General features: G+C 37.2%; 4 protein-coding genes across 5 annotated transcripts; 2 read left to right on the plus strand and 2 right to left on the minus strand.

Moving 5' to 3' along the window:
* The first annotated feature begins 675 nt into the window (after positions 1 to 675).
* Positions 676 to 2009, plus strand: LOC109181873 (thaumatin-like protein). 2 transcript variants are annotated; one of them, XM_019331825.1, is made up of 2 exons: positions 676 to 1126; positions 1212 to 2009. In XM_019331825.1, exons 1-2 carry the CDS (start codon positions 1063 to 1065, stop codon positions 1886 to 1888), a joined length of 741 nt encoding a protein of 246 aa, XP_019187370.1. In that variant the 5' UTR covers positions 676 to 1062; the 3' UTR covers positions 1889 to 2009. The 2 variants fall into 2 exon arrangements, with proteins under 2 accessions (XP_019187370.1, XP_019187371.1); XM_019331826.1 differs by having other exon boundaries at positions 1215 to 2009.
* Positions 2010 to 2126: 117 nt separating this feature from the next.
* On the minus strand, positions 2127 to 5003 carry LOC109181872. The gene is made up of 6 exons (XM_019331824.1): positions 4538 to 5003; positions 3758 to 3900; positions 3588 to 3638; positions 3266 to 3487; positions 2990 to 3092; positions 2127 to 2844 (listed from the first exon to the last, which is right to left on the minus strand). The coding sequence occupies exons 1-6, from the start codon at positions 4621 to 4623 to the stop codon at positions 2331 to 2333; spliced, it is 1119 nt and encodes a 372-aa protein (XP_019187369.1). The 5' UTR covers positions 4624 to 5003; the 3' UTR covers positions 2127 to 2330.
* A 3216-nt stretch (positions 5004 to 8219) lies between these two features.
* On the plus strand, positions 8220 to 12542 carry LOC109180907 (phosphatidylinositol-glycan biosynthesis class X protein). Its single transcript, XM_019330621.1, has 6 exons — positions 8220 to 8542; positions 9726 to 9796; positions 10920 to 11013; positions 11247 to 11583; positions 11667 to 11833; positions 12147 to 12542. Exons 1-6 carry the CDS (start codon positions 8438 to 8440, stop codon positions 12432 to 12434), a joined length of 1062 nt encoding a protein of 353 aa, XP_019186166.1. The 5' UTR covers positions 8220 to 8437; the 3' UTR covers positions 12435 to 12542.
* Positions 12543 to 12729: 187 nt separating this feature from the next.
* Positions 12730 to 16428, minus strand: LOC109181040 (laccase-17-like). Its single transcript, XM_019330793.1, has 6 exons — positions 16272 to 16428; positions 16007 to 16158; positions 15517 to 15761; positions 15207 to 15335; positions 13837 to 14811; positions 12730 to 13179 (listed from the first exon to the last, which is right to left on the minus strand). The coding sequence occupies exons 1-6, from the start codon at positions 16386 to 16388 to the stop codon at positions 13049 to 13051; spliced, it is 1749 nt and encodes a 582-aa protein (XP_019186338.1). The 5' UTR covers positions 16389 to 16428; the 3' UTR covers positions 12730 to 13048.
* Between the last annotated feature and the right edge of the window lie 2146 nt (positions 16429 to 18574).

Consider the following 18574-nt stretch of genomic DNA (forward strand, 5'->3'; position numbering starts at 1 on the left):
AAGTTAATTTACTTTCTCATGTGCTTGCAGAATAAACTTTAATATGATTCATGGCTAGCTGAGGAGGAAATTGCCCTAAAGCCCCCAATCCAAAATACTTTTGCTTTGCATAATAATAATAAAGATTGCTTATATAATATTAAACAATGATTCATAAGCCAGCATAGCAGCATCACGCCTCGTACATTATTTGTATATACTTTTATTTTTTTGGTCCAAATATACTTTTATTTATTCTGCTTTTGTTTTCCTTCTTTTTTAAAAATTATTATTAAAAAAAAAAAAGAATTGTATTTACATATCTCATATAAAATATTTTATATTCAATGAATCGATATAATAGAGTGATAAAATACAAGTTTAAGAAGTGGGATCCACGGGAGCAAGTCCATGACAACCAGGCTGACTCGAGGTCTAGTCTTGTGGGCAACATAATTGGAGGCAATTTTAACAGTCAGAAACAGACACTCCTTTGTTCGCGTTATTTCGTCCATTTCTTTAACTTGAATTAATTAATATGGACCCTGTTTTAATTATTTTCACCATTGAGTAATAAGCAAGTTGATAGTGTTTTGGATTGTAGATCTTAATAGAAATGAAATGAAAGAGTCTCTCAAATTGGGGTTTTAATGCAAATCACCAAGAAATTTACATATTGTCTCAAAAACTGTTCCAATTCTATCTTGAAGTATTATCACTCCCACTCTCAAAACTCAAAAGTACTAAGTGATATCATACTCTTTTGCATATAGGCTAGTAAAACTGATTTCTTTTGTTTCCTGGCTTTATCTTTTGACATATAAATCTATCAAATAGTAGTGGCACATATCCCCTGAAGCAAGTAATGCACATATACCCTTTCTTATCAAAAGCAAAAGCCAAGAAAAAGAGGGGAAATGGATAAACAAAATCTTCTGCAAAAAAGAGAATATTGTTCTCTCCACAATGCTTTCTGCTTTAACACCATATATAAGACCTCCCAGGACCACCAAAGGATGTCAAGTCTCTTCAGTTTATCTCATCTCCATCTACAATAGCTTCACATTGAATTGAAAAAAGAAAATGATAATATCGTCCTATTTTTTGTCCATTTTGTTCTGCATATTCTTCCTTCTTGTTGACACAAGTAAATTCCAGTTCAGTTCATAATCTTTTGCATTGCTATTCAATGAAGAAACTGAATTATTTTAGTTTTTTTTTTTTTTTTGGAGCAGATGGGAACCAGATCATAGTAGTTAACAACTGCAATGAAAGCATTTGGCCAGGAATTCTTGGGGGAGCAGGGCAGCCGACTCCGAAAGATGGAGGCTTTCATCTGAGCAGTGGGGAGGAAGTAGTCCTGGACGTACCTGAGAAGTGGTCAGGGAGGATATGGGCGCGCCAGAACTGCTGCTTTGACGAGAATGGGAAAGGCTCATGCGACACAGGGGACTGCGAGGGCCAGTTACACTGCCAGGGGAGGGGCGGGGAGCCACCAGCCACGGTGGTGGAGATGACACTGGGAACATCCACCTCCCCCCTGCATTTCTATGATGTCAGCTTAGTAGATGGCTTCAACTTGCCCGTTTCGATGAAGCCGGTTGGCGGGGGGATAGGGTGTGGCGTGGCGTCCTGCGAGGTTGATCTCAACATATGCTGCCCTTCTGCACTGGAAGTGAGGGTGGGTGGGAAGGTGGTGGGGTGCAAGAGCGCCTGCTTGGCAATGCAGTCTGCCAAGTACTGCTGCACTGGCCAGTACTCGAACCCCAAAACCTGCAAGCCCACGCTTTTCGCAAATCTGTTCAAGGCCATTTGCCCCAAAGCTTATAGCTATGCCTTTGATGATTCCTCTAGTCTGAACAAATGCAGGGCTTCTAGATATGTGATCATCTTCTGCCCTCCAACATGAAGGCTGGCAGCCTGGCAAGACATGAAAGTGTTGAGCATTTTATGTAATTCTCAGACATCATTCATGCTGATAATGTTGTACTGGTTTTTGATAAAAAGTTACAGAGTAGTTTCTTACTAGATGTGTAGACAGATGTCATTCTTCTTCATCATGACCTGTGAAAGAAGTACCAAAGAGTCCCATGCCAAAGCAGCAACTGGATTAAACAGAAACATTATGACATTGTGTGACCAAAACATTCAATGCACTGAAATATTTCATAAAACAAAGCTGGTAATACAACTGGGCCAGACAAGAAAAGGTTATATTCCATGAATAGATGCAATATTTTACATGGTCTCAGACATCATAGTCGAATAGTACAAACTAGGAACTTCATGTGGAAGGATTTGTATCTTCATCTCTGACCATGGATCCATTGGAGCTACTTTGTGCTGAAGCATCATCTACTGGAGGGACCCAGTCCTAGCAATAGCGGGGTCTCCTTTTCAGTACTAGCCTTTGTATCTGTATTCCTATTTGCTGCCCAAGCCCTAAGAGGCGGTTCAAAATGCTTACTGGCAACGTCTGGTGGTGGTTCATCTTCCCCTGGGAGAACAAGGAGTCCCTTCTCACGAAGGGAAGATGGCTCATTATAGCAGGCACTCCAAAGGGAATCCACCAGTTGCCTTTCCTCTCTCGCAGCACCGAGATCTTCAGGGGACATCAAGCTGATCCCATCAATTCGTTGTTGTAGTAATTGTTTGAGTTTCTCATCGTCCACTCTTAAAGAACCATCTGTTTGTCCTGTGTTGACCCGTGTCAGCTCAAGAAGGCCTTGAAGTGCACCCTCTCTTACCTCCCCATCCTCACTGGAGGCAAGATGCATCAGAATGCGGGGGAATCCTAGCTCAGTGACAACATTGCAATCTGAATGATTCTCACGCAGCAAGTAATGAAACAAGTTCAGGGCTTTCCTACAAAAGAATGCATTTCAAAATGATACATAAGTAACTTTCAAAGAAGCCACCATAACTCTTTAATTATCATTTTCCTTCTTTTGTACAAAGTTGAAAACAAACAGGAAAAAAGACCACAGTTCACCATGTATCAAAAGAGTACCTTTGAAACCTCGCGCTCTCAGAACCTAAAGCATCTCTCAATGCTGCATAACCATTTGCAAGGCGGAATGCAGCAATCCCAGGTTTATTGTGCCTGATAAGAGCTGCAAGATAACCCAGAAGGCAAGAGAAATGTGAAAAATAATGTCAGAATCAAACTTAGTAAAAATTATACGCAACAATGAAACTTTTAAACAACCATATTCCATAAAGATTGCAGGTAGTCATTTGAAATACTGACATGTAAGATAAAATTAAAACCAGAGAAGAGACCTACATGAGATGGCACTCAGAGCCTTTGTGCGAACAGTAACATCAGCATCTGAAGTAAAATTTGAGAGAAGGGGCTCTAGGCCATTAGCTTCCATCACCAGTTGCTGGCTCCTGGGATTGTTCTGAACAATTGTACTTACAACTTCTGCAGCCTTAGCTCTGATATTAGCATGGGAGTTCCTCAAGTAACCAAGGAGAGGCACCAACCCACCAATTGAATGAAGATCTTACAAAAAAAGAGTCAGAGAAAGGTATAAGGCAAACTGCAAACAGATCTAGCACACAGAACAATGCTAACCATATATTTTACATTGATTGAAACTCACCATTGGCCATGTCAATGGACTCGACATGCTCTTGCAGTTCATCCAACATATCTGCAAAAATTTATGAAGCCCATTGAACATACTTTGTAGAATAAAACATGCAACAGACTCTTTATTTAAAGAAAGTAAAACGCTAGAGATCAAAGACAGGAATTCCAATAGCCCCATACCTTCAATATCCTGGGGAGTAATCCCTTGTGACTCAAGCACCTGCTCTGGAGTTTGCATTACAAGAGAAATCTCCTTCATTCGCTTCAAGACATCAACAGTTTGAGCTTGCATAGCCTCCATAAACCATTTCCGATCCTCCTCACTAATCAAGAACATCAATTACCCATTATCTTCCCAGTATTACAAAATCTTCCCCAACAAGAAAGTAACTTTAAAGCCATAGTCTGGTTGATTAATTACTACTTCTGACCCATTTTACTTATTTTCTTCATTGTTTATTTGTCAAAACAACTCTTCTTTCTTGTTTTTTTATAAGACTTTTAACTTTAAAATATATAAATTTTATTCACTAATACTAAACTAAATATTAGAAAAAATAAATAAATTTTTAGATGTTTTGGTTCAAGCCTCCTGATTCCTTAACCGCCGAAACAGACACAGAGAACTATAGAAGGCACCAATGGAACAGGGAGAGTAGCATTTAAGCTGTAGAGATTCCATAGACTATACTGTGAAGATGAAATGTTTCCTTTTTGCATTCATTACTACATTTTAAGCTGTTAAAATTGCAGATTCCCAATAGCATACAGTATGAAATTGAATATTTTGCATAATCACTACCATAAGCAGTAGAAATTCACATACATACACAACACAATATCATATACTTCAAATCTTTTCAGGACAAATTTCAACCACGCAGCACACACAATCAATATCCAATCGAAAACAGAATTTTCATGACGTCACAACGATTGCAACAAAATAACCATAGTTACCTCAGGTTACGAGAAGAGTGAGTACCATCAGCATGGGAGAGACTCCATTTAAGCAAACCCTCCCAGTTAGGTCCCTCTTTCGCCATTTATATTCAGCTGTAGTATCAAAAACCCTAATGAAGTGTTTGAGAATTCAATGGGAGCAAAAAGAAAATAGAATTGTAGGAATGAAGATTATAGTTATATAGACACAGATCGCGCTCAAGTGCTTTTGGATCGAGAAGTTTCTGGAGCTTTAAGAATAATCCAGTGTTTTCGGGCGACGGACGACTGGGCGATGAATTGAGGAAACACGTACATGCTGTACAGCGTGAACTCTGCAGAAGCTCGTAAAAGATTGGGATGGGCCTAAATCTGTAAACCCAATTTCCCGTATTAAAACTTCAAGGAGTTCAAGCCTGTTTAGCATGGCAAAGCATTTCCAAATCCAGACGTTATGCCATGGAACCGTGTTCACCATGAATGGTGAATGGTGAACACGGTTCTAACGGTGTTAGTACACCGTTATTTTTTTTATTTTTTTTTTAATTAATTGCGTGACTTTTTTTTTTTTATTTTCACATTTTGCGGTTTCACTTTAATTTGAGGTGAACAAAGATTTCGGACATTCATAAATTATGAATTCATGCCTGCACATTCACTTTGGAACCATGCCTACACATTCCCGTCTGAAATCACGGACATTCATAAATTATGAATCCATGCCTGCACATTCACTTTGGAACCATGCCTACACATTCACTTTGGAACCATGAGATTATGAATTTTCTGTTATAAGATTATGAATTTTCTGTTATGAGATTATGAATTTTCAGTTATGAGATTATGAATTTTCTGTTATGCGATTATGAATTTTCTGTTATGCGATTATGAATTTTCATTACATTCATAATTCCGGACATTCATAAATTATGAATTCATGCCTGCACATTCACTTTGGAACCATGCCTATATATTCCCGTCCGAAATCATGGACATTCATAAATTATGAATCCATGCCTGCACATTCACTTTGGAACCATGCCTACACATTCACTTTGGAACTATGAGATTATGAATTTTCTGTTATAAGATTATTAATTTTCTGTTATGAGATTATGAATTTTCAGTTGTGAGATTATGAATTTTCTGTTATGCGATTATGAATTTTCTGTTATGAGATTATGAATTTTCATAAAATTCATAATCTCATAACAGAAAATTCATAATTTGATCAAACGCGCGCCGTTAACTCCACATCCGCGAATTTTTTTTTTTTTGGCCTAAAAACGACGTCGTTTTGCCTTGTATTCACCATTCTCGGTGAACACGATTCCATGGCATAATTTGCGTTCCAAATCCCACCCGGCAAATTAGGCCGTGAGCAAGTTTCCACGGTTCCATATCCATAATTTCTATATTATAAAATTATAATTTCTATACTATGGGTTCATAATTGTAAGGTGGGCTCGTGTTCACAGCATAATTTGTCAGTTTATGTGTATTATGATCAGAGTTTTAGAGTTTATATTATTATGTATTATGTTAACATTATGTGTATTATGTTAGAAGTTTATGTGTATTCTACTCTACAATTATGTACATACGAAACAAAAGATTCACAATGCATTGTGCGCCCTGATGCACGATATAACAATTGATCCCACCCTGCTTCAAACCTGTTTAGCAGTACACGGTCCACATTTATGCACTCGTTATATCGTGCACCAGGGCGCATAATGCATTGTGAATCTTTTGTGTATTCTATTAAGAGTTTTTGTGTATTATGTTAGAAGTTTGTGTTTTCTACTATACAATTCTGTACATACGAAATAGAAGTTTTTTTTTTTTTTTTTTTTAAGTTAACGACATAAATGGAAAACGAAATTTTTAAAAAAAAAATATTGCAAAACGACATCGTTTTGGATATTGTGCGCCCTGATGCACGATATACTTTGCCGTATTTATGTTTAATGGGCCATTTAGAAACTTATCTCAAATATGTCGGTTGGTTGAAGGGAATTTAAATTTCCTTCCCACTTAATTCCCACCTAATTCCAAAGGCCACAACATTTTCTTGTTTGGTTTAAAAGAACTGCAATTCCATGGAATTGTAATTCCCCCATTTTCATGGAATTAAAATCTCATGTCCCTGCTTTCAAAAAAAAAATCTCATGTCCCTCCTTGGGATTTTAATTTATGGGATTTTATGAAGAAAAAAAGATAGTGATGAGTTAAAATTGGCAATGGGGCGAGGTGGGTGCGGGAGATATATCTCCCGCTCCCGCACTCGCATTCCCAACCCACTCCCCACACCCGCGCAGGTAATGAAATTCATACTCTATACCCGTTCCTGCGAGGATTTTGCGGGTGCGGGTAATACCAAACCCGGAACTCTAATTATTAATATTACACTTAAATCTAAGAGTAAATACTCAAAATGGTCCCTCGACTATAGCTAAATTTACAAATTAGTCCTCGACTTTTAATTTCAACCAATTAAGTCTTTAACTTTGTAATTTTAACACAATATGGTCCTCTGTCTATTTGACCGTTTGTTGACTGTGATTTTTGAGGATATATATGTAATTTCATGGTCCATCGTCGGTTTTTTAAGGTTCTAGTTGCATTTCCAGACCGCACTGTTACATTTGAATCCACTGCCGAAAGCAATCTACCAAATCCGGTCGCCTTTCTTCATCCTCTCTTTGAATTCAATGTAGTTGAGTTCGTACCAGAGCGAAGAAGACGACGTGTTTCCAAACAAGTGCAACGTCATTCTGGAGGCCTCCACGTGCTCCGACGAGAGCTGAAGGTTCTTCTGGAGATCGTCGATCACGGTCAACAACCGGTCAAATAGATGGAGGATCAAATCGTGTCAAAATTACAAAGTTAAGGACTTAATTGGTTGAAATTGAAAGTCGAGGACCAATTTGTGAATTTAGCTATAGTTGATGGACCATTTTGGGTTTTACTCTAAATCTAATAACAAATTTCCCCATAAGAGTCAATGAAGTTAATCCTTAATTGGAACTAACATTGTGTTAGTAGTATAACTTGTATTAAGTGTTTACTCATTATGTTATTTTTGTTGTTCATACTCAATTTTTATTAACAGACAACTAAGAAGTTTAATTCATTATACATTTTTAATTATAAAATATACATAAACTTATATAAAAAATGAATACTAAAAACAATATATATAATTGCGAGTGCGGGGCGGGGATACCTCCTCCCGCACCCGCCTCCGCCTCCATACCCGCGAGTGTATACAAAATTTCCCCATACCTACCCCATTATCTAAATTATGCGAGTATTTTAAAACCCCGTGCAGACATTTAAAAATTCTTGTGACGACACAGGGAGGAAGGTGATGAGAGTGACTTCCGTGCACTTAAAGCATTTCAAATGCATTGTCAAATATTTTTAAAATAGAGTTAATTCCATCAATAGTCCTTCTATTATTGTAACTTTTCAAATTTGGTCATAATTTTTTAATTTAGACAAAATAAACGTTTGAGTATCAAAATTGTTCCACCATTGATCTTTTATGTTAGATTTTAGATATAGATGTTAAGTAAGGGGTAAAAAATTCATTTCCATAATTAAATCTTTCTTCCCCTTCCTGTTCGACGAGTCTGCCCTTTAACCAAGAGGACCCAAATTCAGAGCTCAAATCTAGGAATACAGAACCCTTTAACATCTAAATTCTTAAATCTGTGTATCTGTGATCTGTTGCTCCTCAAACTCGGCCAAATTTGACGGTCGACGACGAAGCGTCGGCGACGCCGCCGCCGCCTCCCCTGCGAATCTTCGAAGAAGACGACAGCCGCCGCCGCCGCCTCCAGCAGACGACGACGACGCCCTCCCCTGCGAATCTGCGAAGAAGACGACAGCCGACGCCGCCGCCTCCAGCCGATGCCGACGCCGTTCTCCCCTGCGAATCTGCGAAGAAGACAACAGCATATGCCGCCGCTTCCTGCCGCCTCCTCCTCCAGTCCTCCCATGCGAATGCAAATCTGGGTATGTCTTCTTCATTGAGTTTACTCACTGATTCTACATCGTGAAGGCTCCCATTCTTAATTCTTCGACTAAAATCTACTGTATTTAGAATTTTGGATTGTGAAGGCTTCAATTTGTTCCATCTAAAGCCGTGTGAGGGCACTGTAGCAGTGAGTATGAATTTCGAATTTTGGATTGTTAATTTGTTATTGAGGTGCGGCACTGTAGCACTCTGCAAATGGGGTGGCCGGCCGGCCGGGGGTTAGAGAAAGGGCAGTAGAGTTTTTTGTTAAGACTGGGTGGCCATGACAAGGGATAGAATAAATTAAAGCAATATATAAATGGGTCCGATAGGGCGGCCGATCCGAAAGTGAATCGGAGTAGCAGATCAAAGGAAGAAGCCGGGGAGGAAATGGTGGATCTATGGGGGGTTTCAGAAGAAACCGAGGGAATGACTCTTTTACCCCTTAACGTCTATTCAACTTTTGATTAACTGAAGGACCAATGGCGGAATAATTTTGATAGTCTAAGGGTTTATTTCGTTCAAATTAAACGACGAACTAAATTTGGAAAAGCACAATAGTCGAGGACTATTCGAACTATTGCTGGAATTAACTATTTCTAAATACATAATCATAATGACATGAGAAAAGAACATGATGGAAATTAAGTATTGCCAAATATTTCTAAATGCATTATTAAACATTTTTAAATGTATAATCCTAATTACAAAAAAATTATAAAAATAACATCTCATTTTTTTTTCCCATTGATTTTCAATTTTTGATCATGTTATCCAAGCAAAGTTCAGACTAAAATTCACCTCAGTGAATAAGAGCCGTCACCATTACAGATTTACAGCTCTGCTTGGCATTGTCTATGCGCTCCGACAAGGTTCCCGGAAGAGTTGTTCTGCACAACACCTACCGTCAAACCCGTCGCAAATACCCTCAGATATCAGGCCCTGGTCCTCCAAGATCCGGCCTTGAAACTGACCATAGCCAACATCCAAACCAAAATTGTGATTGCTATCACAATTCAACTCAATTTTTGTTTTATTTGTTTGATTTTTTATTTTTATTTTTTGTTTTTTCGCTCTGACGACGACGTTGGTATTGAATCTTCTGGTTTGATTTGGCTTATTTTAACATTGTGGATTTCTTTTGGATGATTTGCATTGTAATTCAATCCCCAATTTTGTTAGGGCTTAAGTTCGGTGAAAGATAAATCTGTCAAACTAAAGCAAGTGAAACAGATCATCGCGTTGAACTCAGTGTAAGAACTCTCTCCCACACTCATTCCTTTGTTCTTTATCTTTATATGTGTTCCTTTCCAAAGTAACACTTTGCTGGACACTTGAGAAAAATGCAATGGTAGGATGAGCAGTTTATACTTCTACAAGAATGTTGCTTGTAATTACTCTGTATTTGGGCAGCAAACTCCTTCGAGACGAAACAACTGAGTTGCATTTTAATCTTAGTTAATATCTTCTGTTTTATGTTCTCCTTGACTCTTCCTTTTTAATTTTTATCCTAAACCTCTTTTTGCTTTTTATGCAAACTCCTTTGATTTTAGGCTTATAAATACAAGCAGGCAGTACGAGCGGCTAGGTTATACTCTTTCTATAGAAATTATTTATTCATGATCTTTCTTAGGAACAGTAATACAAGTGGCAAACTTTAGGCACTAAACATTCAACTTCAACATTCCATTGTAGTATCAGTGTGCCATTTCAATATCCTATCTTCACTAGAATTTTGAATTCAATATGAGTTTGCATGATAGTCTTATTTTACTGGAAAATAAATCTTTCTTTGACTTATTAAATGGATATTATGCACTCTATGGAAACCAGGCTTTGGGGTTTTCCTCAAATTTTCTGGATCCTACCTGTCAAATACACATTGTGCCTGTGATTTTTGAATTACTTTCATTGGTGTAATCAGTAATCTACTTGAGGACATAGAATTTCCTCAGAATCACCTGTAGCCATTGATTTGCAAGATCCATAAGATTAAATTATTGCTCTTTAAATTTGGTAGCATGAAAAGGTGCTTATGGATAATGTTTTCCCCAATCTTATTGTCTCAATTAATATTCCCCCCTTCCTCTCATAAAATTGAGTTTGAGTGGAGATAGAATAAGATGCAAGATGTGAAATTCATTGAAACATTAAGGTGCAATTCATGAGAACTTATGGTTATTCTTGGTCATGTGTTTTTTTTAAAAAATAAAATAAAATAAAGAAAGAAAGAAATATATAAGCTGCTCAAAATTGTGTGAAATTTTCAATCTTGAATAGTAACACTAAACTAATTCTCCTTGCCCTTCCTTTTGATGAAGCATTGTAGTAGATTAGTTTAGAAAATTTTATGCTGATTTTTGTTTATTCATTTAGATATGCAATGAGAATTCAAGATCTTCTCAGGCAATGCTTTATTATATACATCACATTGGTGCTAATTTCCAACACAGTTTCATGTCTCCACAAGGTTAGTCATCCTATTTTGTTTTGTTTAATTACATAGATATGTCATTTTTCTACCAAAATCATGTAAAAAAAGGCCAGATTATAATAAATCTTGATTCTTGAAATCACTTATAATTTGATGTCAAGATTAAATCACCTCTTGATCACCTGGGTGCCAAACTCTATCAGTGCATCCTTCATTTTAATGGTTTTCCATTATCTACAAACTGAAATATTTATTTGTCTCCATTCCAGGTGGCTCCTTCTCATAAAAAATATATTGCAGATTCGTACTTTAAGGAACACAATAGCTTGACAGATTCAAAATTTGAAGATTATATTGCCCAAGAAATTGCTTATGGATCATGTGAGTTGTTGGAAGAACTCAAAGTTGGGACGAAGATTATATCCTTGCATCAAAAACTGATTGGTGAAGGCTCACATCGTCATCTATCATTATCAATCAGGTTGGAGAGTTTGCTTGAGTCCAAATCTGGATCTCAAGAATTTTGTGAGGCTATAATCATTGAAAGACTACCTTCTGGAGTCTTTGCAGATTTATTTGAGCTGCAACATTTGGTGCAGCGTGGTGGTAAATCACAATTCTATTTTTAATCTGTATTATTAGCAAATGTCGAATCTCAGGATTTAACTATTTTGTCTTTTATTCTGCAGTATTCACTGAAGCTGGTGTATTTGGAGACACAAATTTAGAATTGCCTTCATTTCGGTCAAATCGATCATTGATTGAGGTTCACTTGGATATGGGCTCTAAATTATTGTCAAGGCACAAAGATGAAGTAGAATTTAAAATTGAGCTTCCACTACACGCACGTTATCAGGTACTTCATCTGAAAAGATTCATATGTAATCAAGGATATCTATATATATGAGTATATGACTAATTAGATCTCATGCTAATAAATCATGTAGCTTAATTATTTCCTTCCATTACCATATGCTTTCCTTCTTTGCATTGTTCTACCTCCTAGAGTGGTGTGTATCAAAACCCCAAATAGAAAATGAGCCAAAATTAATGAGACAGAAGTACGTGAAAATGTAATTCTAAGATACTGTTCTCCCAAATACTGCCTACTGAACCATTGATCGACTTTTAAGATACTGAGCCCATGATATTGTTGTTTTTGCTTCCAGCCACTAGGACACGGCTTTTCAAGGGTTGAATTTTGCCCGCCCGATGTATTCATGCAGTGTAGCCTTGAAAGAAAAACCATGGAGAAATGTTTGTTTCCATTAAGCTACCGCAATGGCGAATCTAAAGCTGATGAGGTTGTGTGGGAAATACCTTGTGGAGACAAAGAACATGCAGGAATTGTATCGGCTATTACTTTCATGTCAGCTATTCTATCAGCTCTTCTAATTATCCTTGTATCTATTTACTATTCTGGTAGTAATGATTGTCCTGACTTGAAACAATTGTGAAATGTGGTTAGATTAGATTGTTGTGCTGGTTAAATGCAAATTGAATATAACCGCATAATTTTTTTTCATCCATGGCTAATGAAGGGCGTGCAAATGATTTTGTTTTTTTTTCTATTGCTGGAATTTTTGTTCTATTTTTTAGAAAGTGGATGAATATTTTCACTTATTAGTGTTTGGTGGAAGTTTGAGATCAAGTTGAATATTCTGTCATAGATATATAGTGACATTAGTTGAGTTTGTTAATTTATTACTAATTATAACTTTTGACGGAATAATAATTATTTGATCTAACCAATAATTCAAAGCAATCATATGGTTGAATTTCATTGAAGGAGTGCCCTATTTCTTTTGAGGGAAACAATGAGGGAGCAAAACAAGAAAAGGAGCTCAATCAACGCTCTGTCAATCTGTCAATCTGGGGTGGCGGGGTTTTAGAGTTGGGATTCAACCCTTTAGAAGAAGAAGAGCAATGAAAGAAACCTTGTTTTCTTTTCCTTGCATGAGACACAACAAAAGAATGAAAATAAATAAACATAGGAAAAATTGCTTGAGAAAACACTCCAAAATTCTTTTGTGAAGTGGATGGATGAGGTGATCTGATCAGACGGTTTTGGTTAGCACTTGGGAAGATCTGAAGGTGGTGGCATCAACTTCTGAGTGGGTAGCGATCCGTCTAGCACGATCCAAGCCATCCGCAATCCCCAGCTTGTATGCACATCAAAATGACAGTGCATAAACCACACCCCTATTTCATATAATAAACCATGAAAATATTAGAGTAAAATTAAGTTTAGATAGAGGTGACCCGACAAATTATACCGTGAAAAGTTTATTTTTAAGTAATATATCAAATAATAAGCAGTTAGTACATAAAAAATAAATATTCAAAAATGAATTATAAATCACTATATTAAAAAAAATAAAAATTTAATGACAGTACCCCACTATAAGAAGAGTCATAGAAGTGCCAACCGAGCATAAAATGCTTGGCAAGTGTTATACAATTTAATACCATCATTTTAAAGTTTTTCAAATATTTAGTATAGTATTTAATATTTGTAAACATAATACGATGTATATATACAATTTATAATGTTTTTAAATAATTTATATACATAAATAATTAAGAAAATATAGAACAGATACTACCTTGTAAAAAATCATAACTATTTAAAAAAAAAAAAGAAAGAAGATAACTATGAAAATAAACAAAACCAATAAGTTTCATTAGCATGTTTGGTTTGTGTTGGAGCCAATTATTAATAAAGTTAAAGGATTTAAGTACACATTTAAACATAACTTTGTAAGAGTGACTATCTTATAAATCTTTATCTATAAAATGAGTCTAATCAAAATAAAAATGCAATACTTATATTATAAAATGTATATAGTGCATGCTCACCAGGATTGTCTGCAAAGAAACGAAGGGCAACCCAGCCACCGGCGGGAACTCCAACGGTGTTCCTCTCGACAGGGTCTTTCAGATTAAACCCGGCGGGGTGTTTATTGGGGTCAAAGTTCCCAAACCCTTCACCAACCACGAAGAAATTGAAGCCGTGGAGGTGGAGGGGGTGGTTCTCCGCGCCAAGAATGCTGGTGTCCTGCAACACCACCTCAACGCTGGCGTTGAACGGCAGAGCCACCAGGCGAGTGGCGTTGCTGACGGCGGTGTTGTTGGGCGCCGCGCCGGTGTAGTTGAAGGGGTTGGGCGGGTTGACGGGGAAATCCGTGGTGTAAACGCCGTTATTATTAGATTGGCCGGAGAAGTAGTAGGCCTGCAGGAGCGCCGTGGACGGAAGAGCAAAGGACACGTTGTTCACCGACGCCGCAAACCTGCTGCTATTGTTAGGCCCCTGGCAAGTCACGTTCTTAGCGCAGGGAACCGAGCCTAACCCCACGGTGAACAAGAAACGCTTATTCACAACCTGCGGAACATTCGCCGGAAACTGGGGACTGCCCAAACTCCGAAACTTGCGGGTAAAGTTAGCCACAAAATTGGTGGCGGTCAAAGGCGGCAGGGTGGGTTTAAACACCATTAATTTCTTCTTATTATTATTATTGGTCGGAGGGTTTTGGTATTGGAGGATTCCGGCGACTGTGGAGTTATCAAAGGTGCCTTGGCCGGTGAAATAAGGGCGGGCTTCCATTAAGAAGGCGGCGTTGGGGTGAAAAGGCTTGGTTTTTAGGAGAACATTGGTGGTTTGGCCTGGGGTTATGACCACAACGTCCGTTTCAAATGGTTTTATGTAAGTAGCATCGGCTTCGACTATGGTGACAGTATGGTTTGCAATGCTGAAGAACAGTTCGTCGTTCATGGCGGCATTTATCAGTCTGAGCATATATGTCTTCCCCGGCTTCACCTTCAGCTTGTATGTATCTGCAATCAGATAAGTAAATTGTATAACATGAAACAATTAAGGATCAAAATTGTGATTTTCCATGTGCACACTACTGGAAATTATGGAATTTCCGACCACCTGAAAGTAGTCAAAAGCAAAAAGTGGTCGGAGATAACAACAAAAGTTTTTCGAGATATCAAAAGTGGTGAGAACAAGAATTTTGACAAGATCACTTTCAGGTGGTCGGAAATTTCATAATTTTCAGCCGTGACAGTTGACATTAGAGGCGCATGGGAATGAACATGATGATTAAAGCCAAAAGTAGTCTCACTGCACGTTTTTTAGACCTTTATAATTTGGACTGGGAAAACTGTTCTTCAATTCATAATGCTTGTGAGCTAGTGTGATGATAACAAGTAATAATAATATATACCTTTAGAGGAACAGTTATACAAGGGCCCTGGAAGCCCATTAATGGTGTATGCATCTGAAACATTAGGACCACCTCCTGTTTGAAGTGCCTGGCTAATAACAGCCTCAGGGTCTGCCTTCCACCACTCCCCTATAATAAGGATTGTGCAGTGTCACAAAAAGTTTGGGAAAATGTATTCTCAGAGAGTAAAACATACTTGAGAAAAAAAAATGAATAAAAACAGTGGCTCACTTTTTTCGCTTACAGAGTATAATTATTAGGGGAAAGTTAAAGAAAAGAGAAGCAAGGAGAAAAGGTGATGAACTTTTACCAAATATGATGGGGACTTCTTTATAGGGCTTCTGAAAGGGGTAGGATTCATTGCGCCTTGGAAGAATGATTATTGGTCCATGAAGTGTTGCTCTTAGCCAAGAAATGTGAGCATGCCAAAACAGTGTGCCTCTTTGCCCCGTGATGGTGAAGTTGTACGTGTACGTTTGGTTTGTCTGTATGGGACATTGCGTTACGTATGCTGGTCCATCTGCCCATCCACTTCGAAGCTGCCGAATCCCATGCCTGCATCCCAAACAAACAAAACATGTATCTAGCTTAATGTCCTTCTTAATTACTCCATTAGTTTATGAAACAAAGGTTGTTTTTTTTTGTTGGGCAACCCCAACCAAAACTGGGTAACTTCAACGTCTATTGACCTTATTGATTTGTGCCAATCAACTATGAGCAACATAAACTAGAGGTAGTGGCGGCAGGTTTATCTGGTCATCACTAGAAAAAGAAAAGGTTGAATTGTTTGTTTGTCTTACCAATGAATGCTGATGTTGTTGGAGACAAGGTTCACAACCTTAACCACCACTCTGTCGCCTTCTCTTGCCACCACGCGAGGCCCCGGGAAGCGCCCATTGACGCTAAGAATGCTCTTCGTGCTGCACAGACGCGTCACATTCTTCTGCACAATCTGTTATCACCACCACATACAGACAATCAAAGAAAAACACATTACAAATTTAAGTCTCAACACAAAAAAAAAAAAAAAAAAAAAATAGTTTATTTGTTTCGGAGTTTCCCTACATTAAAAGTATAATGCCTTGTCGCACAGAACCCGAACCGAGGAAACAATGAAAGAAGGAAAAAAACAAAGAGCAAAGCCACCATTGATGGTGAGCTGCATGGATGGCTAAATGCCATCTTTTTTTGCTTAGAATCAGAAAAGAGAACTGGGAATGGGAATGGGAAGGAGAGTGGGATTATATTACTGCTGTATTCTATGAAGGGCTTTATATAGTAATGGGATTAGGTAATAATACTAGGAAAATAGGGCAAGAAAAATTAAAGTGAAATAAATTTTCATGGGGGATTTCATTGTCGCTGATGAGCTCTTGGTCGAGCTGAGTTTTAGAGTGCTGATAAAGTAAGAAATTTCTGTGTACTTTTGTGTCTCTAAATTATATTAAACCCTGATTAGCAAGTGTTTTTCTTTTCAAGTCTTGCGTTAAGATTGGTTATTAAGGTTTGCATTTTTCCTTGAACAGCAATGTTGTATTGTTGAAGTGTTAATTCTTGATGAGAAGAGGATTGACTGTCAGTAATCGCCTGAAAATGTTGGTTTATCCTATTCCTAAACATTCACTTAATTGCTGTTAGTTGGTTCTAGTATAGGTAATCATATACAACAAATTTACTTTCTCTTCACTGACTCTTACAATACAGTATCTGTTCATAACTACTTTATCAAACTATTGAAGCACAAAGAGCCAATATTGCATTCATTGAGACTCAACCCCACGTGCTATTATATGAAATACAATAAATTAAAGCTTTGGTGCTCTAAAGTCTAAACTGGTTTTAGGTAATGTAATATCTTTATCTCTACTTGACCAAGCATCACCTAAAGCAGTCTCCTACAAAGACATCTCCTCAGAAGTAGGAAAAATGGCCTTATTGTGTGCATGGTAACTCCACTCCTGTATAATAGTCACAAACGAGATGTAAATTGTATTAGAAAGAATAATGAACAATTGTTATATCATAATGGACCATGGTCCATATTGCATTGTGAATCCTGCTAGAAAATACGTAACATGGTAATTACAGACACAAAACATGATAACTGTCAACACATAAGTTGTTAACTGAATGTACAAAATATGTTAACTGCAGACACATAACATATGTTAGCTGGTTATGTGTCTGCAGTTAACATATTATGTATCTACGTACAGTACATATTTATGTACCTGCAATTAATAGTTTATGTGTCTAACTATAGTTACCATGTGATATGTTTTCAATTTGTTTACAAATGCATAAATGATTAATTATAAGTACAAAATGTGTCAACTACAGTACATGAGTATTTTTTTAATAAGGATCTACAATACAAAGAGTCAAAGACCATGGTCCATAGTATAATTTGCTGCTGCCAATGAAATGGAGTAAGTTTGTGAATAATCATATGCTGAGTAAATAAGAATAACTTAGTCAATTCGTCGAACACGTTGCGGGCTTGCAGCTTTATAAATCGGCAAACAGTTGGATCTCATCCCATGTTTAACAAATCAAAGAACACGACAACGTTGCATCGTGGCAGCTTTCAAACGCAAATGTTTGCCTTAGTTTATAATCCTGTGCCTCACTCCAATGGGGTCTCTGTAACTCTGTCGGCCCACTCTCCAACTGTTATTTCTTTGCAAATAAGTAACCAATATTATATTCTTCTTTTACTCAACATTTCTTAACTTTGTAATTCTTTCCCATCCTAATCCAACACTCTAATGTTGGGCAAATTATACAATAGACCATGGTTGATCTTGCATTAAAGACTAATCTAAAATGACATTTAAATATGTTTACAATTAATATATTGGGATGTACCAACTATCATGTAGTGGATAAATAAATATTAGTTGATTGAATTAATAAATTCGACTAGTTGATAACATTAGTTGATTGTAAAAAGAAGTTTGGTAAATTAACCGATATCTAATTACATGCAAAATGACTTTTTCAAAAAGCTGATCGAGTTGCTATGAGTAGCTGCTCTTTTGGTAATGTTCTGACAATAAGCTAGTATCTTTCTAATTTTTTTTCCATCTTTATCCTTATTATTTTAAATAAAGAGCAAATTACACTTTTGGTCCTGTGACTATTGGGGGTGTGTTAATTTGAGTACGTGACTTTTAAAACTAACAATTTAGTCCTTTAACTATCATTTTTTTAGCAGATTTGGTCCTCCAGGCCAAATTGCCGGTGGAATTTGGCCGGAAAGACGTTCGAATTTTTAAATAAAACGCTATTTTTTTTACAATTAAAAAGATCGAATTACCCCCACTAATATTTGATTTAAAAATTCGAATGTCTTTCCGGCCAAATTC

Source organism: Ipomoea nil, unplaced genomic scaffold (genome assembly GCF_001879475.1).
Source record: "Ipomoea nil cultivar Tokyo-kokei standard unplaced genomic scaffold, Asagao_1.1 scaffold1043, whole genome shotgun sequence".
Classification (NCBI taxonomy): Eukaryota; Viridiplantae; Streptophyta; class Magnoliopsida; order Solanales; family Convolvulaceae; genus Ipomoea; species Ipomoea nil.